Source organism: Labrus bergylta, chromosome 9 (assembly GCF_963930695.1).
Source record: "Labrus bergylta chromosome 9, fLabBer1.1, whole genome shotgun sequence".
NCBI lineage: Eukaryota > Metazoa > Chordata > Actinopteri > Labriformes > Labridae > Labrus > Labrus bergylta.
Window position 1 is genome coordinate 15,237,066 of NC_089203.1, and position 25,442 is coordinate 15,262,507.

General features: G+C 40.2%; 3 protein-coding genes across 5 annotated transcripts; 1 reads left to right on the plus strand and 2 right to left on the minus strand.

Moving 5' to 3' along the window:
* Positions 1 to 797: 797 nt before the first annotated feature.
* Positions 798 to 13,308, minus strand: rnf38 (ring finger protein 38). Of its 3 annotated transcripts, none has more exons than XM_020645820.2 (12): positions 11,868 to 13,308; positions 7,736 to 7,788; positions 7,374 to 7,555; positions 6,129 to 6,570; positions 4,967 to 5,107; positions 4,620 to 4,856; positions 4,346 to 4,507; positions 4,132 to 4,235; positions 3,246 to 3,327; positions 3,023 to 3,144; positions 2,499 to 2,598; positions 798 to 1,857 (listed from the first exon to the last, which is right to left on the minus strand). In XM_020645820.2, the coding sequence occupies exons 1-12, from the start codon at positions 12,160 to 12,162 to the stop codon at positions 1,795 to 1,797; spliced, it is 1,983 nt and encodes a 660-aa protein (XP_020501476.1). In that variant the 5' UTR covers positions 12,163 to 13,308; the 3' UTR covers positions 798 to 1,794. The 3 variants fall into 3 exon arrangements, with proteins under 3 accessions (XP_020501476.1, XP_020501477.1, XP_020501478.1); XM_020645821.2 differs by having other exon boundaries at positions 4,668 to 4,856; positions 11,868 to 13,306; XM_020645822.2 differs by having other exon boundaries at positions 13,196 to 13,284.
* A 768-nt stretch (positions 13,309 to 14,076) lies between these two features.
* On the minus strand, positions 14,077 to 20,006 carry LOC109993028 (zinc finger CCHC domain-containing protein 7). Its single transcript, XM_020645842.3, has 8 exons — positions 19,196 to 20,006; positions 18,168 to 18,220; positions 17,641 to 17,751; positions 17,017 to 17,187; positions 16,710 to 16,745; positions 16,473 to 16,577; positions 16,008 to 16,125; positions 14,077 to 14,634 (listed from the first exon to the last, which is right to left on the minus strand). The coding sequence occupies exons 1-8, from the start codon at positions 19,548 to 19,550 to the stop codon at positions 14,147 to 14,149; spliced, it is 1,437 nt and encodes a 478-aa protein (XP_020501498.2). The 5' UTR covers positions 19,551 to 20,006; the 3' UTR covers positions 14,077 to 14,146.
* Positions 20,007 to 20,783: 777 nt separating this feature from the next.
* Positions 20,784 to 23,930, plus strand: LOC109993051 (paired box protein Pax-5-like). Its single transcript, XM_065958384.1, has 7 exons — positions 20,784 to 20,925; positions 21,091 to 21,256; positions 21,609 to 21,806; positions 21,882 to 21,922; positions 22,004 to 22,102; positions 23,508 to 23,651; positions 23,753 to 23,930. The coding sequence occupies exons 1-6, from the start codon at positions 20,883 to 20,885 to the stop codon at positions 23,648 to 23,650; spliced, it is 690 nt and encodes a 229-aa protein (XP_065814456.1). The 5' UTR covers positions 20,784 to 20,882; the 3' UTR covers position 23,651; positions 23,753 to 23,930.
* The last annotated feature ends 1,512 nt before the right edge of the window (positions 23,931 to 25,442 follow it).

The following is a 25,442-nucleotide window of genomic DNA, read 5'->3' on the forward strand; positions in this document are numbered from 1 at the left end:
CTTCAGAATAGTTTGTCTTTGTTTAATGCTGGTGCACAAGGGCGACATCTACTGGATCAAAAAGTCGCACATTATTCCTCTGAAGTGTTTTCTCATCTGATCAACAGAATATATACAGATGTCTTCTTTAGTTAGTAACTTGCCCACTAAGTGATACAAATAATTAATGTTTTTCCACTTTGCGCGAGAGTCACTAATCTTGTGTTTATTTTATTTATATAGCCTATTGACCGTTTTTTATTCAACCTGATCCTACTTCCATTTCTGTTGCTATGAACATCCTTTTCTCTGCTCTGTTTGTCATTATTATTCCAGGGAGGTAGGCTAAATATATTCCCGTGTTCATGTGTTATCACCACCGAGGCTATTGTTTATTGGAGGCGTTTTTGAATGCATGTTCTCTGACATGCATGAGCCTACTGGTTAAGAACACGTGGGATTTATCAACACTGATTCCGTTCTGATGTGCGTCTCCGCATGTTTGATAAATATGGATGTTTTTGTACATTATTGATAAATGAGGGTCCGGGAATTTAGGGCAACCCAAGAAATGGTTGTTAAGAAACCAAGACATGACACTTTGACCTCAACTGGGGCAGATGTGGAGTGATGATTGTCTGAAAGAGAATCAACGCCGCCCAGTGGCCGCTTGAAGTCATTACATCTCCAAACCAAAGAAGAGACCTTCAGTCAGTCTCTTTTTTTTTACATCACCACCACTTCAAATCTATTATTGGTCCTGCACAACCAAGAGGCCTAAAGTATACAGTTTAAAAAAAATAATCAAGTTTGCAAAATTTAAAAAGTTCATATCAAGCCTTTTATTTGGTATACAGATATTCATAGATTTATACAGTATATATAGATATATGTATATATGTAACATGTGCCACAGCAAAGTCATAGACAAACTTATATCTACTTATAAAAAGTAAGGAAAAGAAAAATATATCATGTGCTTTATTTCAAAGTAGTGCTGTGAAGCGTGTGTGATGAATGATGACCAAAACTGGAATGATGAGGTAACTGCCAGGCAGGAAAACAATCACTTATAATGGTTTTATTATAATAATAATAATAGTAATATTAAAAAATGATAAATTTAATTGTAATAATGATCATCAAAATATACTGAAACAAATGGATCAAATAGGAAACCAAAAAGTATAGTGGCAATATGGACCCTTAGTGTCAAACTAGAGAAAAGGATTTAAGTCTATAACACAAACACACACACGCACACACAGAGTATGCATACAGACAGTGCATTATCGTACAAACAGGAAGTAAAGTCACTCACTCAAGAGAGCAAAAACTCTTGGATGTCATTAACTCTCGTCTGGTATACAAAAAGGAACTCAGGCATGCTGGACATCTAAAAATTGCTCTCTAACACTGGCACACACACAGACACACACACACCACAGCACTGCATTACAGGGCTGACCAAACAACGCTTGTGGTGCCTTTACATGTACACACACACACACACACATACACCAAGGTAGTCAGGCTGAGTTTCATTTACTAAAAGATGTGAGGGCCTGCATCCATGTAAACAGGAAAAACGGACAGAAATGACATTGAGTAACATAACGAAAACAAATCAATATCAGGTTAATGTGAGGAAAAGTGTAAAGATTTAAAGCATAAAAAAAGCAGGAGGTGCTGCACAAAAACACAAGGAAGTGGTGTGTGTGTGTGTGTGTAAGCAAGTAAATGTGTCTCATTATAAATGGAGCAGGTAGTGCTGAATGTGACAATCTATTAGGAGTGTCTGGCGCCCTCGTGTGGTTACTCCGAGTCTCTCTGCACTTCAGAGGCGTCAGCCCGACAAATGGGACACGTCCTGTTGGCCTGAGGTCAGAGAAAGCGCACAGAAATGATTAGGTTTTGTTTTTGGAGGGAATTTTTCATTAATTACATTAAAACGTCCTTTCATAAAACTAACAGACTCATCGCTACACTCCCTAATAAAAGGCTTCAAAGACATTGTAATTTCTACCACAATATTCCCACTGACACTCAGAGTAATACCTCACGCCCTTAAATCATAACACTGTTTTGATTTACACAAGAACTTGTTGGTGTTCAAGAGCCAGCTTGAGCTGTTTCAGTGAGACATCATGTGTTGGTGTTTGTGTGCAGCATCTTCAGATGTTCTCGTCTGGAGGTGGAGTACTGTTTACAAATTGTCATGAATGTTATTGCTGAATTTAGGAACATTAAAAAAGGCACACACTATGCTCTATGCTTATATCTTTGTCTGTCTAAATCTAGTGTCACTAACTTATTGAATAAACTTGGAGTGTATTTCATGGCATTAAATAAATAAATAAAGGTTCTCTGTGGTGATCAAGATTAAATGATCCAATCTCTAAACAAAACATTTCATGAAACACATTTCTTCATCAAATAATGTGTGGAGAGCTTTGGGTGTATAATATACATTGAGTACATTGTGAGTGAGAGTTTTTTTGGGGGCGGTGAATGCTTACCCTAAGCCACTTGTCGACACACTTCCCGTGGAACTCGTGGCTGCAAGGCAGGACTCGCAGCAGTTGGCGGGACTCAAAATCACTCATGCACACCACACACCTGCAACACAACAGATGTTTACATGTCAAATACGGCAACACAACCAACCAGCTGATTGTTGAATGGGTAAGATTAAAGCATTTGACGGGAAAAGAGGGGAAACTTCATGACTTAAACTTTTGTTTTATTCTCTCAGGGGAAATCATCTCCTCTTAGTTTTTCTCATTCCTATCCTACATAACATGCATTGGGTTTGAAAATCTCAACTACGCTTCCAAACAGTTTAAGCTTACTGTACTCATCCAGAATAAACTCAATCATTTCATAAACTCTGTCACAAATACTTGTGAGCCTCTTTGTAAAATATGTAAATCAGCAAAAAGCATTGTTTTGGTGATCCCAAGGAGCTTACACGGTGCCTCGTGAGAATAATTCACGCAATTAACAAATGATGACCTGGTAGTTTCAAAATGGCTGCACTCACAGTGTTTGCTCAGACTGATGGTTATTTGGATTGAACCGGTAGGAAGGGAGCTGTTCAATGTCTCCCTTTGTCAATCCTCTGAGTTTGGCCTCTCCCAGACGCTCAGCCAGGTTTAGGAGGGCCTGTGAGGGAAATGAAACAGAAGAATCAGACACTTTCTCATTTAAAAAAATTCAATAAAAAACATACAAAAGAATAAAAGAAAGAGCAAATAAAGATTTACCTCGTAATTTTCCACTTCTCCATCGTCTACATCCAGCTCCAGACTGATTGCAGGACCTGTGGGCTGGACTGGCAGCATTGAACTACAGAGGCAGACATAAAACAGAGAGGAATTCAAGTTCTATTCTTCAAAGGAGACCAAAACCAGTCCTCTGTTATGTTTGCCTGAGTACCTTAGAAATTCATCATTCCTGTCTTAAATGATTTGTATGTTTGATGTTCCTCTTACCAATACTTGTACTCTTTAATAGACATCACTTTTATACGACACTTTTGAAATATTTCAAATTCTTTACACAATTTAGATAATACAATGGACTTATATGGTGCTTTTCTGAATACTCCAAGATGAAAAGAACAACAAAACAACGGAAACAATAAAAAGATGAAATAATATAAGAGAAGGAGGATGAGAACAGAGTTTTTTAGTGGCTGTAGGCCATGTTGGAGCAGGAGTGAGTTACAGTGGAGGAGGGACAGGGCCTTCCAGGGAGGGGGGTGGGTTAGGTGGTTTGCTTCAGCAGACCTGAGAGTGCGGGTGGGAGCAGGTAGGGGGGAGCAAGGTTATGGAGGGCTTTGTATGTGATAATAAGGATTTTTAAGTGGATATTCTGGGGGATGGGGAGCCAGTGGAATTTATGCAGGACGAGGGTGATGTGGTCAAGAGTGCAGGAGTGTGTGTGTAAAACTCATCAAATTGAGATGTCTAAAAAAAAAAAAAAGGCAGGTGGAAACTTAAAGCCTAAAGTGATGATTTGTTCTGTTGTATCTGAAGTTAAACGTAATGATCCACACCGTGCAACAGATGTCAAAAAGAAAAACAATCTAAGAAATCTAAGATTGTCTTCATTACTCTTGTGTAAGTGACAACATTTTGATCAACTTACAGGAAGTAAGGCAGGAGGCTTGGGTGGTAAGGCGAAGGTGGCAGTGGTTGTTGAGAGCGGTACCGTCGCCCTGGGAGACGCCGAGGAATAAAGTTTGGATAGGACTGAGGGGGAAAATGACAAAACATACATATCACTCATTTGTCTTTACTTCATACTTCAAAGTGATTTAAAAAAAAAAAAAAACACTAAATATAATCATTGTATAACTCACCACTCCGAAGAACTCCTGAGGCAGGGGGTCATGGGACAGGAAATGAAGCTGTGTGGAGTGTGGAGTGAGGGCCGGGTGGGTGGCAGGAGGATAGTGGAGCCCAGCACCCAGAGACAGGTGTTCTCCAAGCAGCTCCACATCATTCTCTATCCTCTGTAACGGCTGTGATTTTGGAGATAAATGTGAAAAATCAGAAGTTTAAATATACAATATTACCATCTCAGATGTGATCACAACAAATGGTGCAGTTCAAAACAATCAGAGCATTGCCTACCCGATCAACAAAGGGTAGGCAATGCATGACATATGCATCCCCACTCACCGATCGGGCCTGCTGTGTGGGATAGGGTCCAAACTGTCCAGGCTGGGGCAGGTGAGGTGGATGGTGGGACAAGTGTGTTGGGGGATGGGGAAGGTGAGGAGGGGGAATGAGGAAGGTTGGGTCACTGGACAGCAGTGATGGAAATGGGTAAGGCATAGGTAAGTGCTGAACAGAACATGTCTGAAGCACCTAGAAGAGACACAAAAGAAATAATACGTTACAAAAACTCATCAGTAGCAACATTCAACCAAAACTTACGCTGGAATCAATGTCTGGCTTAAAAACACCAACACACTCACAGGAGGAGGGACACTGCACACAGGATAATGCTGTCCACTGAAGACCACTGAGCATGCTGGGATCTGCTGAGGGGCAGAGCGAGGTGGCAGGCCTGGTGGAGCTCCCGGAGGAGACACAGGATACGATACTGGTACTGAGCCCTGAATATGGAGATTAAAGAGTCAGAGATCCTGCATTTAGTAAACAGTCTGTGAGTAAAAGCTAAGCAGCTGAAGTAAAAAAAAAAACAACAACAACCCAAAAACACATGTAACACCGTTTGGATACAAAATAAAGCATATCAAAACCAATTTGATCAGTGTCAACACAACATTTTTATCTCCAAAGTAACTTTTTTCTTAACAAAGGAATTTTGTTGATAACCTTTTTGGGGGTTTGGATCTTATTATGCTCACAGCAAAAGGTCTTTCAGTTTCAGTTCAGTTTTTAAACTATTACCTATCAGTAGATATTATTTCTGACATGTACATTATTCAATTATTTTTTGCCTCTAAAAGGCAAATAATGAATTGAGGTACACCTCATTTCACTTTCACCTGAAAAGGACCTGCAGATTGAAATTTACATTGTGACCAACTTCACAGTAAATTGTTCCTATCAAATCCAATTAGAAGTTAAAAGTGTGACATTGTAACTCAAGACATCACCAATCATTGATTTTCAACTTGTTGGTTATGATGCTTTGACATTATTTTACAGACTGGAAATCAGCCAAACACGCCAGGCAGGCGTATAGCATCAACCTGCATCTGTTTTTCATCTAAGATAAGAGGAAATTAACTTACTGCTTTCCAGAAGGAAAAAGGCCTAAGTATAACATTCATACCTTGCAAAAAAAAAAATACAACAAGGGCAAGAGATTTTTGTAATACAAGTCAACAGTCATGTTGCTTCTTTTTTTTTTTTTGCTAAAACAAAGGGCAGCATAGTGCATCTTCATACGGACACCCTGAAACAATCCAATGTTCATTTGCTTGCAGTGTCTCCAGAAGAAACCTCCGGAATCAGAGGGAGACAAAATGCACAAGTGCAAGAAAGTCTTTAAAAATCAAACTGTAAACATCCCATTGTGTTTTATGTTTTCAGAGGTCTACTGGAATAATGTCATTTCATTTTAACTGTAAATCCAGATTATCTCCCCCCCCAATAATATAAAATCACCTGCTCATGGAGGTCCAGCACCATACTGCTCTGCTGCTGAGATGGGTGGGGGTGTGGGTGTGGGTGCTGTGGATGGGCTGCAGGATGCAGCAGTCTGGGAGACAGGTTTGGTGACTGGTGGAGTGGCCTTGGGGACGGGTTTGGAGGATGGTGGCTTGGGCGCTCTTCAGGACCGAGCCCCGGCCCCGGTCCTGGCCCTCGGGGGGGTTGCTGGCTGTAGGGCAGGTAACCCTGGGGTGGAGCAGGGTGACGGTAGTTCTCATCCTGGTGGCCTGAAGACGGGACGTGGTGGGAGTGCAGGTGATGGTGGTGATGGTGGGCATTGGGGTGATTATGGTGGTGGTGGTTATTGTTGCTGTTGTAGTGGTGGTGGTTGTTGTGGGTGTGGTGGTGATGGCGTGTCAGACGGTCTCTCCGGCCTCGCTGGCGTCTCATTGGAGGGCTGATAAAGAGAAAAAAGAAATAAAGAAAACGCAGAAGGAGCTGTGTAGTCATTTGTATTACCTGAAATACTGGAGATGTTATCTCATGTAATTTATATAAAAGTGTTAACAGAATATCATACAGCGATGTTTTGGTGCTCTCCTATAACATCAACAAAATCATAATGAACAGTCTTTTTAAATAATCAACCAGAAAACTGTTTTTTTTTTAAATCATCCACACATATCAAATCCTTGTAATATCATCACCCACATTACAACTCGATCACAAACAATTAGATCGTTAATGTAGGTGTGTCAGTAGCAGTGAGTATGTTTATATGTAATAAGCCTGAAACATATTATTAAAGATAAGGAGCGGTACAGAGAGGAGCTGTGACTGGCGCTTTACTTCACATCAAATAGATAAAGACCCTGATTGAAAACAGACTCAAAGTTGGGCTGTAACAAATTATTATTACTTTTCCTATAAATGATTACAACAATCATGACTTGATGAGCCAGTTCATCATTGTAATATAAAATCACATCAAGTGACAAGTTGACATCTTGAAATGTCTTGTTATATTTTGTATACAGAAGATCTGAAGTGATTAATCTATTGCCTAATTGGATAACATCACCCAAAATCATCTATCCATCACATCAGTTTTTTGTACTACCCTCAGTACAATCCTTGTTTTGTTTTTCCATATATTAGATTTAGCACTTTTAGTATGTAGAATTCTGCAGACAGCATTAGTATATTATTGGATTAATTAATAATGAAAATATTTTTGACTTATAATTATGTCACACTCACCTGCGTCGGTTTCGAAGGGGAGTGTGGCATCTCTCTGGCATGTAGTGGGGGTGTGGTCTGCGACTGGGAGGCAGCTCCCAGGGACGAATGGGAGAGGAAGGGGTTGATGGAGGGGCGGAGTTTAGATCCAACATGGACTGCTGGGAAAGACGCTGCCTTTTTGGGCTTGGGCTGTCTTCCATCTGCACACAGAGGTAAAGGAGGAGGGGGACCAGAAGCAGGGGGAGGGTGGGTCAGGGAACAACCAAAAAGAGGATAGACAAAAGGGGAGAATGAATGAGAAAAGAAAACAATGACATTCAATCCTATTCAAAGCAGGAGCAGAGCAGACGTAACAGGCATGGGTCATGTTTCACACTTACTTTGTCCCGGTCGTCGCTGCACACATTATCCGGATGAAAGTGTAGCACTCCTCCTGCAGGCCACAGAGAAGAAAATGATATAATCAGATAAGTTAAGACTGAGAAAAACACATCACAAGACACATGGACCATGCTCTCCAGGCCAGCAGAAAATACACCACACAGGCTTTGTTTTCCCCCCCCCTCAATTTGAAGACCACTGGATGCCAAAACAGTTGTACTCTTGATGACGCCCGGATGATTTTATTTTACAGACTTTAAAATGAAAAAAATCCAACAGCAGTAACAAAAAAGTACATCTAACTTTTTTTTTTTTTTTTTTTTTACAAACAGAGCTGTGGTCCTCTGTGAGGCTTCTGAATTTCCTGCATTAAATGTGCAGACAAGAAAGGAAGCCATTTCTAGGAGATGTCACACTGGACCCTTCCTCTGTGGCTCTCACAGTACAAATCATTCCTTCTGATCTACCATGAAAAAAAATTGAGCACCGACTCTCAGAAACAGACACACAGACATCCACTTATCAAACGTGTACACAGAGCAGAGCATCTTGTTGGCTTTATACATGTAACATTGTCTGAGGCCAGAAAAAGGACTTTGGTCTCCAGTCATCAGCTCACCATGATTATTCTTTGTTAACAGAACGGATTGCCAAAATGTGATTAACAACTGAGCTAGCAACCAAAAGAAAACCAAAATTAAGATGTCTAGGTCACTATCCAAGACAAAGCTGTAACCTGGTTCAAGCGTGTCTGGTTGTTTTCTGACACTTTATAGAAATGATTCAAGCTGAATAAACACAGAAATATTGAAAAAATAAGAAAAACAGTTCCACAAACTGGAGTGGTCCCATAGAAATGATCCATAACTGAAAGCCTGGCTTTAAGTCTGCCTTTCTGAAGGCATCTGCCATGCTCAAGTCCCTGAGCAAGACACTGAACCATTATTAGCTCTGAAACAACAGCTTGGAGCCCTGTTTCTTTTCCATTTCATCTTGTATCTCCATGTGGTTAACTAGCAATACTAATATTTCTCCAAAGATCAATAAATCATCACAAAAAAAAGACTCCCCGATGATGTGAAAGATTTGTATGCCCTCAAAAAAAAAAAACACTGAAATGCTAGAAAAAAAAGGGAAAAATCTCTGAATAAAGATATAATAGCAGAAACATAATCTTGGACAAATGCAATGCTCTCTCAGCTGTATATCTGTCAGCCCACATGTGCAATCTGGATGCAGCATGTGCATGCAGACATTTCAGCAGCTTAAGAAGGATGTCCTTGAACTCAGCTGACAAGAGTTTCCACTGAGCAGTTCCCCAAAAACCTTTAATCACCAAAAAGAGGAGGGGGAATCTCTCCTCCCCTCATCTCTTTCTGCTGCTCCCTCCATGCCTTCCTCATCCACACAGCCCCCGTCTGACTCCTTAGAAACAACAGATCTGAAAGCAGCCCCCCCATCCCCTTTCTTGTCTTTGCGATGCCACTCCAGAGCCAAGTGAAGTCTGGCGATAGTGACAGCTCAAAGGCGCCCTGCTAGTGGCTGTGGAGAACAGAGGGACTGTCGCTTGACTCACTAGCCCACAGTATAGCCAACCCACTGGCTTGCATCTTAATTCATCTACTCTCCCTGGGGTTTTGTTCAGGCCTCACAGGGTCCTGGGCCTCAGTTATCCATGTGTTTTGAGGAGAACTAGGTCTGTTAATGCAGATTCACCCCAGGGAGCACCAGGAGAGAGGATGGTGAGAAAGCCTGGATCAATTCTGTTGGTGAGGCCCTGTTCCCTCAGAGCCTGGCTGCTGGGGGAGACTAACCATTTTTAACAAAGAACATCAATTCAGATCAATTCAGATGGGCCATATAGTGATGTTTAACATTATCAGCTGTTGTCATAAAGAAATGTCTCTTACATTGAGATACAAACACTTGTCATTTACAAGAAACAACCAGAAATAGAGAACATTAAAATATATTTTTCACTGATAATCTGTTGAGATCTCATGTGATAACTGGACTAGAGCTTTAAAACTTAGATGCTACTGTATTACATTAGAGCGTTAGCAGGTCGATGAATGCAACAAACACTAAAATAGATAAACTGGCTTTGACACCAGGGGTGGGAAAAGGGAAGAAAAATAGACGAGAAGGTGAGACATGGGGACACATTTTTAAACACAAACAATCCAACCCTGTCTCCTTCTATATACCGCGATGTCAAAGACGTTATATAGTGACGTAAAAAAAAAAAAAAAAAGGACAGGTAAACAAGACATCGGTAATGCAATCGAAAATGCAAAAACTTACTTAGCTAAACACAGAAAAACACACACATCCCAGTCATTCAGGAAGGTGATTTGCAGTTGTTTGGTAGAAGGATGTAGATCACACAGCTGGTCTCACATAAGACCCTCTGTGTTGTGGCCCAATTTGGGAAGTATGTGTTTTTGTGTTGTCCCCTCTTCAGGTTATTTTGGGTGTTTGGCAGAAGTGCTGCTATTACAAAAGAGGCCCATTAGAATCCTGCTTTCATTCATTCAGTGCACTGTTTCGCCTTTGAGGGAACTCAATCTGGTATTACAGAAGTCACTTTCCTTTAGTCAGCAGTGGAAACTTGCTAAACACAAAACACACTGATGTCACTGAGTGCATTTACACGGGCACAAGTATATAGTGAAAGTTCTGATTTAGAATTATTACGGGTATGTGCTTTGCATGCAAACAACGTATCATGCTTTTATAAACCTGGATTTTTCAACTGGAGTCAACGTTATAAACCATGATACTGCGGCATAAAAACACCCTTTTCTGGTTTCTGAATATTTTGAACATGTTAGTACAAAACAAGGTTGACGAGATGTTGAGAAATGAAACCACAGCTGCACATGTATGAACAGGAACCTTGCTATTGTCATGATCATGTGTACAGAGAGAGATGAATCAAACAGGATTTTTTTAAGTTTAAATCATCATACTTAGGATACGGCATAAATGAAGGGGCACAGGGTTCATGCAAACATTCATGCATTTTAAAATCGCCCAGGGCTTTATCGATGTTGTAGTTAAAATGTATTCTCAGGAAATTTGATTTGTGTTTTCTTAGTTTTTAATAGTCTGAATGAGTTTGGATCGGTGAAGGAGTAGTTAGTTTTGTTGGCACTAAAAGCCAATTGAAGTATTGGCCAATGGTTAAGGCAGAAACAAGGTAAGTAAAGTAATAGAGAAAAACTATTTTATACATTTACATATGTTGCTGTTTACACGCTGCTTTGAAACTGCACATTCTTAAGTTTTCCCAGACTGTTTTACTATAGAGTCAAACATACATGTTTGAACTCTGTAGGACAATACAGAGGTTTGCACAGACTTGAATATTAGTTGAAGCACGTTTAGGCTCATGGTTGACATGTTTGACGGTAAACTACAAGGAAGAATGCATCAAAGCACTGAGTGATCTGAAACAAATAGATATAATCTTTATCAAGACATTTAATTTCAAGGTTTGTTTCAAGTCTCCAAACTGAGAATGTGAGCCGCCTTAACCTCTAGACATTTTTTGTCCCCTGATCCGATAAAAAAGAAAATGTACTCTATAGCTCATATTAGTTAAAAAATGAAAATACTAATGAATAACCATAAGATTTTTTGTTTTAGAAGCATGTGTCTAAATTATTGTTTAACTCCAAGCAAAGCAATGTATTATTTACGTCACTGATAACCTATAATGTTATTTTGTCTGGGACACAAGAGTTATATGGCCAGCAGGCCTTCAGCATCACCATGTCTGGACTATCCACAGAAAAAAAAAAACATTAGTTTTTACTGAGGGCCTGTTTAAAGCTCAGCACTGACGTACTAAACAAAGTTCAGGAGCCTGGTTTGCTCTGTTAACTTGGGTAAATGTTATTCAAACCTCTACAGGAGAGACCCCACTACAACACCTGACATGACATATAGCTGGCCTTTCAAGCAACAGCTGGCGGTGAGAGCACCAAGCCTTTCAGGTAAATGTTTCAAAGCCTGTTAAACTGGTAGTGGTCTGCTTGCATCCCTCAGGAGGTGTGTACCCTGTATGTGTGTGTGATGGTGCATGTGGCAGGGCTGCAGGGCCCTGTTTACTGAAAGCCTGCTTACCGGCCCCTGGGTGTCTGTGAGCTCCGTGCGAGGAGTGGCGCTGCGCCCCCGCTGACAGGTAGCTCCCCTGGGTGTGCTGCTGCTGCTGCTGGGTCTCCGGGTAGCTGCGACCACCACCGTGGTGCGGCGCCCAGCCGGGAGTGCTCTGCTGCGGGTAGCTCACCCCTCCCCCGCTGGCGTTCATCATGCTCCCGTTTCCAACCGCGTTGATGCTGCCGTTGCTTCCGACGTTGCCGTTCAAGCCGAAATGATAGAAGCCAGACCGAGACCGAGACCGCGTCCTCGGGGGGTCCATGGCCGGGGAGGAAAAGGAGAAGAAGGAGGAGGAGGAGGAGGGCGGCGGTGGTGGTGGTAGATGATGAACGTGATGAAGGTAGGCTGAAGAGATGGACGTCCAGAAACGGGGAATAGCCTCCTTCTGTATCTACTCTGTTGCCTCTAAACACTACCAGCTGCTGAAATGTGCATTTTTAAAGCTTCAATGTAAAGAGAAGAGACACCTGGAAGCCCCTCATGTGTCGCACAAGCACCATCTGCATCCACCACATCCACCCCTCTTCTCTCCCTCTCTGTGTGTCTGTGTCTGTGTGTGTGTGTGTGTGTGTGTGTGTGCCAGGCAACTGCACGGAAATTATTTCAACACTTTCAAACGTGCAAAAAGTGTCCAAATGGTATCGCAGTTACATCAGCTGGTGATAAAACAAAACAACAACACTCAAAATGCTGTTTTCTCCAAGTTGGTTATGATTGGTTTCCGTCGTTTAAACAACACAAACAGCTGCGCGAGTCTCAGGTTCTCTATTGTCTTTTCACAGAGGATCACTCCGGCTCTCCCCCACGGCTCATTTAAATGTTTTTAAAGCGCAATTTGGGGGCCCACACTGACCTATGTGTTAACGAGCAACTTCAACTAAAGTAAATACAAGTCGCTCTTCCCAAGTTAAACACTTAAATCCCCCCCAAAACACAAGCAAGATGGCTAAATGTCGAAGCCTTAGCAAAACTACAGGAGCCCTGATGGCTGCCACCGAAAATAAGTTGTTAGATTATGATTAAATTGTCGGTAAAAATGCTACGGGTGTCGCGCTGTGAGTAATAAAGTTGCTCCCCTTCGCGATGCTTAACTATACCAACTCGTTCATTAGCATATTGTCTATTTTTTTCAGCTAGCCCCAAGGCTAACAGGAAGCGGATTCTAGAGGGGAAAACAAGTCCAACAGTGCCGACATTACAAGCTAGCAAACGTCGCACCGTGTCGAGGTTTGGATAGCCGCTACACACGGCTGAAAGCGGATTATGTTAGACCGCGTGAGAAAATAGATATCTACCTTATCCGTCAAGTGAGGTGGACAGTGTTTGTCCCATTTAAATCCCCTCTCGCGTTCGCTATCGAGTGTTTTCTCTGGTCAGCGGGGAGTGTAGGGGAAGATCAATCAATGGGAGTTTCACATCTCTCGTCAAGTCAACCCCAATCGATTGAAGATAAAGTGCAGTCCGTCACTGGTTTATTTCGCGCCGTGCTTGGAAAATCTATGGCGTGAACCCAAACGCCCCCTCCCAAAAAAAAAAAAAAGAGGGTGTAATGATTTCAATAACTATCAGAGCAATGTTTGTTAAATGAGAAGCATCAATGTCGATGTTTAAGTAGCAGCCTGTTTTCTGAGTTGACTACTCTAGTCTGGCAAACCCCGGGCAGCTGCTCCGTTCATTAATAATTCAGCAGCTTCATACCAGAAATACTATAAGACAAGGCTTTAAGAGCGATTGTGTTCACACAGCTTTTCAAATAGACCAGTCCTGCATGGGCGGATGCTTAAAGCCGTAACCGATGTACTAAGAAACTGCGAAACGCCAATTCCTGTGTCTTCACAATCTCGTATCACGCTATAAAAACGATCCTAGAGCAAGCAATAAGACAGGAAATTCATGTGTTTTGACTTTTTTTTTTTTTTTACATTATAAATACTTCTCTTAACAAATATCAGTCTGGGATCTGTTCCTTTGATGTGATAACAAATAATTATAATTAAAGAAAATGATGTTGCTGCAGAACTAGCCTTATTTTTAGCTGAAAAAGTGCAATACATCAGCCGTAAAGCAACACATTGAAAAAATGTTTTTTAGAGACTAGGTGAAAAAAAGAGTATAATTGTAGTAGATGTGAATACTAAAGTACAGTGATAGTGATAAATGAATGAACAAACAAAAGACAGGTACAAAATTGTTTACTATTATCCAGTCACATTCATTACCCTTAAACATGAAGAAATAGTCACACTTCATCGTCTTCTGTGACGTACTCTTTGTTTTGGGGAAAGAAAGTTTTCGCTACTGATATCTACATCACCATGGGGATATAAATCCCCATGTTTAAGCCCTCCTCTCTTCTTCCATCTCTCTGCCTCTCTGCTCTTCCTGCTCCTTCTGTCACCTGCCTCATCCCTCCTCTTCTTTTGTGGAGGGGATGGAGACTTCTGACCATGAAGAAGAGACCTGGAGGGGTCTGAAGGGCAAACTTCATCATCAAATTTTCCCTTGGATCTCCCCAACAGTCCTCCTTCTCGTCTTGCTTGAGCCTCTCTCCTCAGCTTTTTCACCTCCCGTCTCTCTCTGCGCCTCTCTGGCCACGTCTTCCTCCTGCAAGCCTGGCTACACGCCACCTGCTTTGTCTTGCTCCTCCCTTGAACAGCCAGATTCTCCTCACCACTCTCTTGTGTTAGTTCAGTCTGCTGATCTAAGAAAGGCAGGCATCCAGCACTTATGAGCTCTGCAAACACAGCATAGATAGAAAAAAATGAACTGGATAATCTCTCCAAACCTGAGGTTTGGCTGAACAATCAGTTAAAAGAACCTGTTGTTAACAAATGCATGAAGTAACGTTTATAATTAACAAGAGATCAAACATAACATGAAAGGGTTCGCTCAACTAGACAAACCAAAAAGAGGAGTCTTTGTGTTGGTTTTTACAGCCTGCAACTTTTCTGATTTGATTCTCTCTCATTGCTTTCTTTGACGGAGTTGTCAGTCGCAGTAGGCAGCTGTTTTTAGTGAAAAAAAAACTCTAATGAAGCCAAACACTTTACCTGCCCAACAACAAAGAGTAGACAGTCTATGTAAGCGAACAGCTGGTGAATATAATGATGCATTAAGTAAAAACAGACAAATCACAGCTTAAGGCAGATTGAATACTGATTATAAACTAACTGTCAAATCATTAGGTACATGTGGCTTAATCTAATGCAGCCTAGTACATACAGTATATCCTGAAATAAAGAACAAACGTGAACAACCTTTCCAAATCTTATTCCCACGAAGGCTGTCCTCAAAAAATCGATATTGCAATATATCGTCATGTGCTCCTTGCAAATACATGTATCGATTCAGATGTTACAGAATCGATACGGCTGCAGAGCTGTGATGACAGTTCAGAACAACAATTGACCTATAGCTCTGGGATTCAAATATTTGAATGTACATATTTCTAGGATCTCTGAGGACCTGAACTGAAGTGTTTTCAGTTGTAGGATCCTGATGCCTCCGCTGGTATTCTCAACGATAAAAAAAACAGCTGTTGTAGTAAATTCTGTGTAGGACGTGGTTATTATCCAAAATCAATGTATATCACGATATGTGTCGTATCGTGGCCTTTGTATCTTGATATTTATGGTATTGTGGGGTTGTAGGAAATACCCAGCCCTAATTCCCACTGCTGTCAGTAGGTTAAGGAATCTTCCCTTTTTTTCTTTGTTGCGTTCTGTTGTTTATTTATTCGTGTGGAACTTTTTGTGCAGCAGTCTTGGCCAGGACTCTTTTGTAAAAGAGGAATAATTCTGGTTGAATAAAAACACCATTGCCACCCCATCAACTGGAGGTTGTCATTATTTCAGGTCAAATCAGGCTATACACATCCAAACTAAAAGCTAAAGTTACTACATTAGGTAACCAGAGAGAGCAACAGCTGGTGTGCACTGCAATCAAACAGAATCATGAAAGAGGATGCTTGGACGGCCTGGTCTGTTTTCGTTTATATCAGATGAGATTAAAACCCTGAAATCCCCCCTTAAAAAAATAACTAACCACAATTAAAATGACACAATTTAAACAGTATCACTGCACATGAAACATTTTACGCTTTCTCACCTTTTGATCCTTCATGCATCCTTGAATTATGTTTCAGGATGTCGTTGATTGAGTCATAATGGATAACAAAGGGCAGTGAGGGAAACATCCCGCTGACCATCCTCCTTTTAGAGCACTCCTGATACAGACAGAAACACAGGCACAGATGGAGGGAGGGCCGACAAAAACAGTGCTTTCACTTTTAAAAAGTATTTAAAAGAGAGAGAGAAGATTACATTTAAAGTGAGGGAGCAGGAGGAACAAAGAAAGACAGGAACTAGTCCAATCCAAAAAAAAGATAGCGGACAAGAGACGGAGTGCATGCTGCACAGAGGTGTACACAGAGGTGGAGAAAATCGGGGGGAAAAACGACATTGTAACAAAAAAGAAAGAAATAAAAGGGATACACCTGAGGGCAGGGGAAGATTAAGCCAGGATACCAAAGAAGATGAGAAAAGTCAGAGTGAGATTTCTGTTGTGTCTTACATAACCATAATGTCCCATCTTGGAGCAGTTGTAACAAAAAGTCAGGTATTCCTTTTGTTCTGGGGTGTGGACTGTCGATGGCCTTACTGGAACCTCTAGTTGGATCTGCTCAAACAGACATTTTTAAATATGGAAATAGGTCAATAGTTGAGTTATTTTATTAATGCAAACCCATGCATGCCAACTCTAAGTCTCACCAATACTTTTCAGTGCAGTAAAGTACAAAATTTAACTCACAGTCAAGTGGTATTGTCTCCACAAATCAGGGCAGGCCTGAAGTCAACCCAGGAGACAAAAGGTAAAAGTTACTCATTTAAAACTACAAAAAAAAAAAACAACACTGTAGAACTGCAATGAAGAAGTGAAAACGAAAAACTGCTTGACGACGTCAAAAAACACTTCATACATTAGGCCCACACATGCCTGAGGCACAGTGTCAACACACCGCTGACAAATGCTTTCAAAGTTTCCTTTAACATGTAAACACTTTCTTTTTAACATAAACTGTGACAGGGGCCATATCCAGGTGCTAAAGGACGCTCACATCAGAGAGATGCCCTGCCATCCTGCAGCGCTTGCAGTGTTGATTCCAAACTGGGGGTCTTTCACAGGGTCTGAAGCAATGAGAAGGCAGTCCACAGCTGGAGCAGGGACGGCGCGGACAGTCCCTCAGGATATGGCCCTGGATGCCACAGAGGACACAGGTGGGACATTTCTGAAGGCAAATAGACAAAAAAAAGAGAGTTAAGATGGGATTTTGTTGATCAACCTCTAAAAGTACCTTGGACCCACACTGACAATCTGTTTGTGAAACAATAGAGACATATAGGGAAGGTAATACACAAGTTCATGGAGCTGTATATATGGGTCATCATTTAAAAAAAAAAAAAAGGACCACAGGATGAGTCTAGAGCAGCAGGGAACAAAGTTATGCATTAACCAAGATTAAATAAGCCATAATGGTAAGCATCTTACTTAGATACTATAATGTGCCCTGTCATTGAGTCTAGTAGGTTTTGTAAGCGGTTTGGGCATGGGCAGTATTTATATCAGAATCAGGGTCATCAAGCAACATCTGTATCAAACTCTTGCAATGAATTTTCTTCCACAGAGCTGTTATGGTAAAATTAATGAAAGAAAAGAAGGGCAGACATGGGCGTTTCTTTACCTTCTGATAATAGCAGCTTTTTGCGAGATGTCCCATCCTATTGCAGATGTTACAGGCCTGAAAGTTACCAGGCACCCAATAGCGGAAGGGCTGAGACTTCTCAGCACCACACTGTAAAGAAAAATGACAAATACTAATAAAAACCAGTCATTAAAACAAAGTACACACTGTTATATTAGACCACAGCCACCTTAAACAAACATGTATGGACTGTATTTCAGAAATTCACTGAGGACTTCATGACTCAGAATTTCATTAAAAAAAAAATTATATATATAAATAATGTTCAATAATATATACAATAAATACCTGCATCGCTGAAAGAAGTTGTTTTTTGTTTATTATAAAGTCTGTTTTCGTTTTCTTTATCTACTTTTTATACAAGCATAAGTTTGAGTTTATTTGAACACCATTTTATAAAGTTTGACCAAAAATACTGCTGCTCAGCAGAATACGAGAGTACCATGACTATCCTGAAAAACACGAGTTCCACAGAAACATGAAAGCTGACAGATATCAGTAGTTACCTTGTCCTTCTCTGATACTTGCCAAGTGTCCATCTCTGACTTCACATTCTGATCTATACAAGAAAAAAATACATGACACAAGATATAAGTTTCACTATAAATTGTATAATTATGTGGTTCGCAAGATGTCGCACAACTCCCCCCAAATTGCTTTTATAAATCAAGAATAAAACTCCATAAGGTGAAGTTAAAGGCTCTGCTCCAGTGGAGCTACTGGCTGACGTGATGAGATGATCTGGTAGAGCAACGAGGCTCCCTGCTGTGAGTATGAGTGTCTCGATTAATGTGAATCAGAGCATTTCTGAAAAATCTGAGTGAAAACTGAGCAAAAAGCCTTGTCAACATTAAAAAATAAATTGCAATCCTATATGTTAAAACAAATACATATGCAAGTCCCCTTTGTCAATTCATGTACTAAATGTATCTACAGAAATGTATTTAATCTCTATTCAAGCTGATGTTCATTTTTATGTCAGAATCTGCTGGTGTAAAACTTACATACAGAGAAACTATCATTACCGAACTGAAAACCCATTCAAAGCAGCATTAGGGGAGCCAAGGATTAGTCAAAGTGTGTTATCGAAAACCATGTAGGTCTATGTTATCGAAACCCTCAATTTAATAAAAAACAATAATTTAAACTGGGGGATGAAATTTAACAACGTCCATGTAAATACAATTCAACTGAAGAAGCTTTTCGGAGGAGATGTGAAACGTCTTTAAAGCTCATCCTATACCAATGAGTAAGCACAGCAGTGGTAAACAAATTTACTACACAAACAGTCATCCACGACTCCATGATGTGAACTGCTGATCTCCATCGGTTTACTTTAAATACATGATTTAGGGTATTTGGACGTTGATTGTTTCATATACAATAGCGTGCCAAAACAGATCATTCGGCATAAGTAGCTGGGCATTCTTGTTCATTTCCCTTTTCACCTGCAGTTTTACATGTTTGTCCCCAAAGGTTACAACCTTTGAAACAGCATTATAGACTTAAACACAAGTGCAAAACCAAGTCTAACCTTCATCTCCAGAGTCATCCGCAGAGTTGTCCCAGTAGCTCAGGTTAAGATGAATACTTGAGTCTCCCACCTGCTCCTCACTCCCTAGGATCATCCACTCCTCAACAGGCTGGTCTCTGTCCTCCTCCTGGTCTCTGTCCTCCTGGTCTCTGTCCTCCTCCCCCTGCAGGTCCAAACTGGAAACAGGACTCGGGTTGTTGTACACCAGTACGAGCGGAGGAGAGCTATCCATGCTCGGCCGAGGAGACTCTTTACAGATTTTGTGACGTCTCAGGCGACTAACCTTGATCTCATCTTCTCCTTCTGAACTACAAAACTCCTCAATGAAGAAACGATCTTTGTTTTCGTTGTCCATCGCGCAGCAGCAGCGCCACCCAACGACGACTCACTGAACTGCTTTAAGATAGCGGAAGGATAATTTAAAACAACACTAATTAAGGCAATTGCTAACGAGAAGAAGTGACTTGCCTGTCGGTTACATTACACTCTTGTATGTTTGTTGAAATTGAGTTATTAGGGGGGGGAAATCCGGGATGTATGACACGTGGGTTCACATCAGCCCAGCCGGTGCTATGCTAACCTCGACTCTTCAGCTAGTAGCTAACAAAACAAAGAGAAAGGAAGTCACTTATGGTAATCATTTGTGCGCTTATCCCTTCTAGTTTACCTTATCTCGGTGTCACCTTCACACAGCATACCATACTAAAAGTCCCTCTGTAAAACTACTTCCAATATGTTTACATGTTTGAAGCCCTTCGCCCGGCGTTTCCGGGAGTTTAAATGTTGGTCAACCAAAAACCAATCCCGGCGTTTGAACTCAAAGAGCTTGGCTGTTTTTTTTTTGTTTTTGTTTTTTTTTTTGTGTCTCCATGAAGATATGTTGTGAAAGTTTGCTGTGAAAACTCTTGCTTTAACAAAGTGAGTTCATTACACGCAGCCCTATTTCGTTTCACCTTTTGTGATGAGTTGATCAACACAATATGGGTTGATAACTATCTGGATAATTGTCTGACTTATTTTTCTTATAATTATGTTCAAGCGTGTCAAATTGTTTTTTGTTTTTTTTTGCTTCCTTTCTTTTTTATTATGTGCGTTATTTTAATTTATGTTTAATTTAATTGTTTTAATTTATTTTTGGATTATTCTGTGGTTGGATGTATTTTTTTTTAATTTATCAAGTATGCCTGTGCTATTTTTCTACACTTCCTGGCAGGTGGGGAAATATTTTAATGGGCTTCAATGGCAATGCGTTGCCATTTTCAGTGAAGCCTGTTGATAGGACCTCCTCTTGCTTTTTGTTTTTCATACTGAACAGGGAAATTAAAGGAAAATGCATGGACAATAGGATTTGGTCTTGGTCTAAAACCCTGGCAGCTATGTGATCACAAGAAGTGTCCAAAGAGCAAAATGACATAATAAAACCACTGAACCACTCAAGCAATTAAGACAGTAAAAAAAAACAAAAAAAACACATAGCCATCCACAAATACGCTCTCTTGAAGTCTGCCCCCCCCCCCCAAAAAAAAGCGCACGTAGTCTACACAAACACCAAAAACACACACCAACCCCAAGCCAAGTTTTCTTATTGAATTTCTTTGAAAGAATTCTAACCTCAGTCCAACTAAACTTTGCAACAGGCACCGTGTCAAAGTTAAGGAGGGCGACAGAGTTTTACAGGCAGTCTGTGATGGAGGCACACTTTGGACAGGTGCCGCTCATCGTCACTCACAGTAAGGATGTTTCTAGTTGAATTAAAGTTTTCTTGTGAGGTTAATATTTACAGTCTTATGGGTTGAACTCTGCAATGGTGGAGGTGCCTGATAACGGAATGCTGGTTGCAGCCGTGCGTCTTGGTGTGATGTGGGTGATGTCTCTGATCTTGCTCTGTTTCTCAGGACACGGCGGGATGAACCAGCTCGGCGGTGTCTTCATTAACGGGCGCCCGTTACCGCACGTAGTGAGACAGCGCATTGTGGAGCTCGCCCTGCGGGGTGTGCGTCCCTGTGAGATCTCCCGCCGCCTGCGCGTAAGTCACGGATGTGTCAGCAAAATACTGACCAGGTAAGTTACACAAACGTTTTTTTTCCACGTAAAATTAATTGTAAATCCTGCATTGTTGTCACTAATTTGCTTAATTTAGCCAAATATTTGATGTGCTGTCCTGTTGCCTACTATAATTAGGCCTAATTTGGGCCTATTTCTATTTATGGTTATCCATTACGCATGACAAATATTTCTTTCAAATATAAAATTAATCTAAAGACGTGGTTATTTCTCACTCTTTGAATCAATAGACAGGCTTACTTGCTTTATTACAACGTATAGCCAGCCTACATAAATCAAATCAGTATCCATATTTTACAAAGATCTGTTAAAATCATTTACAGATAGGCTATCACTACTTTGAATGTAGGTTCAATGAGACAGGAAGCATCAGACCAGGAGCTATCGGAGGCTCTAAGCCTAAAGTCGCCACTCCCAAAGTTGTGCAGACGATCCTGCATCTGAAGCACTCCGACCCCACTATGTTCGCCTGGGAGATCAGAGACAGGCTGCTGCTGGAGCGAGTGTGTGATCAGGACAGCGTGCCCAGTGTCAGCTCCATCAACAGGTAGATAACTGCGTTTGTGTGTCACACAGAGGTAATTAAAACAAGCATTGAGTGAGTTCCTTTATGTCTTTACAGGATAATCAGAAACAAAGTCCAGTTGCAGTCTTGTGAAACCGGTAAATTCTTCTTCTTTTCTTCTCTAATTTGGGCTTTCTGTCTCTGATGTTTCCTTTAACTGACCTCTACATTATCATCAGCATCGTCTGTTGCTAAGGGACCAGCTTATTCCTCAAAGCCTACCTATTCCATCGGTGGTACTCTGGGAATAAGGAAATGCAGCAGAAAATATAAAGAAGGTATTTATTTTATATATGAGTGTAATGTGGGTGTTTGTGTTTGAATGTGTATAGATATGAGCTATATTACATGTTGAGCTTTTTATACAAAGAGCACATGTCTCAGGTGGAAAGTAAGATAAACAATCAGGACAGCACTCCAAATTTGTATTTTTAATTGCCACAGGAACGTTTTGAGCAGACAGGGGGAAAGTACTCATTTAAATATGTAAAAAGTATGTACATTATCCTTTAGTCTTTTACATATAGTCTTTGCTTATTTTGTGTTTATTGTTGATATTTAATATTATACTTTTGTACATAGTGTTGGGGTTTTACAGAGCTGATACGTGGGCGACAGTTATGTTGGGTTTTATATATAAAGCAATATCAACTTTAGACATTACTTTATGTTGGTCTTACTTAGTCTTTGTAACTTCCTCTTTACAATTTGGAAGCATAACAAGCAATAATCAAAGTGTTTTCTGAGATCTAACTTGATTTTTTACGTTTATTTTTCTTCCAATTTGCCTTTATATTGTCCACAATTTGGTTTATTTGTTCACTGCAGTGAGCAGCTCTTTCAATTTTGTTGTACTGTGGAACCAGAGTGTCCCTCAATATCATCCTCAAACGTCTAGTAAAATGTGTCCTACATACTGACATCTTTGAGTGTGTTAGGATTTTTCTGACACTTTTCTACAAACTCAAATCAGGAAGTTGAAGAAGAATGTTTGTTCCATCTTATTTAACAATAACCTCATCTTTATATTCAGTCATCTCCTTTAATGTACTATTTGGGTTTTTTTTTTAATTGCCTGTTGTGAAGCACTTTGTTTCCTGTATTGAAAAGTGCTTTACAAATTAAATTGTTTTATTAAAGTATTATTATTATAGCTCAGTAAACTCTGTGAAAGTTGTTATTTTCTACACCCATTCTATTCAGTTTGGTTGTTTTCAAAAAACGATTTTAAGCAGAAGAAAAGTAAGAAAAATGACATAAAACACATTGTTTCAGAAAAAGAATGTTACACTTTATACAACATGTTGTTCAGATGGATGCAGAGCAGAGATCACAGAGGCTTCTCATCAGTGGTTTCAGACCACACAGTAGACCGATGAGTGAAGCTGGTGGTCTTGTGTTAATATTATTCTCCTTATAACAACCTCCGCAGCAGGAGATCCACCTCAGCGCTCCATGCTCCTGTCCTCCCTCTCACCTCAGCCTCTCATTACAGGCTTGCTTACACCTTCACTCCTCCATCACTGCATCCATTAGAAAAGGAGAGTGAGGAGATACATGAGCACTTAGAGATACGTGTGTTTTATCATTCCACTAATAAGAACACGTGATGATTGCAGTGAGAGGATGGATGTAGGAAGATATAAAAGTGTGAACCTGGACAAAAGATGTTTTGTTTTACAGATGGTGATGTCTCCTGCAGTGTTTATGGCATTCAGCCATGTTCCTGTAAAGACACCTTTAGGTGGTCGGACCCCTGCCTGACCACTTTCTCCAGCCTGGCCTTTAACTCAAACCTGCCAGCTAATCATCATCAAAACCTCTAAGGTCAGTCTCCATTTTAATATCAGCATATATATATTTAATATATATATATATATATATACATGAAAAAATAAAGGTTGTCTCTTGTCTGTCCTCCTCTTCAGGGCTTCCATGTTTTTATAGCTCAACAGGGCTGCTAAAGACAACAAAAGGAAGAAAATCATCTCCTTAAATTCTGCAAAAAGATCTTAAAAGTAATGGATTAAATAAATAACAATTATCACAACATGACTGACATCAAGGTCAACCTATGTTTAAATAAAACTGAAATGCCATACTTTACTTTTTGTGTTTTATTTGCATTATTTGGAAACAAACAACAGAGCTACATATTAGTGCCGCCCCTGTCACCCTTGTGGCCATTACCTCCTCAGCCAGCGGTTGAGAGGGACCATCATTAGGGGCCCCGTGATAGATGACAGGGACTGTTTTCTCTACTTATTGTACATTTCCCCACCCCGCATGAGAGATTAGAGGTGGAGATAGGAGATCCCAGAGGGACCAGCAGGGTCAGCAAACACAGCGGAGAAAGAAATCTGTGGCCAACAGTGGGCATCAGTCTGTGGGAGACATGTAGAGAACAGACATAAATCTGCTAACATTTCTACAGCACATGCACATTGCACTTTTGTGTTTCATAAGATCGACAGCTTAAGGTAGAGTGTAAAATTGTTTATGTTACTGGAAAAAAAAAAAATCTTAAACACATGTAGCCACTCCCTAAATAGAAAGCAAACATACACTACACATTTAAAAATTATCCTGCATGCCTATCCTACATTCTTATTGAATTAAGCTACTAGCTCTCAGAAGGAAAAAGAAAAAAACAAATAAATCATTCACATTTATGATGATCAAAAATAGCTTTGCGAAGCATTTTTTGGAAACAAAATGTATACAACAAACTTACAAACACCTCTTTAATCATTATCTAAATGGCCAAAAGGGTCTAAACATGTTCTCAGGTGCATACAGTAGCAGGAACAAAAAATGAAAATGAAATCAAAAGTCCATGGCACACTGAAAATAACTCTGCTATATATTTTATAGTGTGCGAACAACGTGTTTCGCCTGTAGCTTCCTCAGGTTCGCCCAGCACCAGTTCAGCCTGGGCGAACCTGATTGAAACTTTTGACCGCTTACATCATGTTTGCTCTCCAATTGTAAAGAACCTTTGTATAGAGTCTGGGTGTGACTTTGACTTTGCTCTAAACAACCTTTTCAAGTCATTCTGGAGAATGTTCCATGAAGAGGGGGGGCAGCAAAACTAAACACTCTTTTCCCGAGTTCTGTGATAATGATGTTTGATTCTAAAATCCAACTACTTTGTAAAATACTGGACATGATATCATGTTCCTCCTTTTAAGTCAAATAAATGTATGTAAAATGTTACAAGAGAGTATGTGTTCATGTGTCATATTTGTAGATGTATTATGTTTAATTCCTGTATACAGATGAAGAAATGCACATCATGTTAGCACCATGTTTATACTAAAGCCTCGCAGGTCTACCTGATACACATTCAACTTTATTTCTAAATCACATTTGTCTTTGTTTTTTTATAAAGGGAAGTAATTTTAGTAGTATATTAAAATAGCACAAATATGGGCAATGATAGTATAGATCTTGAATGAAATAAAACATTTTGATATTAAATTAAAATTTTCAAATTTATCCAACTACTCAACTCATGATTTATAGCTTGAACAGTGATGGTTGAGTCCTTGTGTGTGTACAATATACTTTTTTTCAGTTTGAATACTGACGGCATGAAAAAAAAAAAAACATTTCACT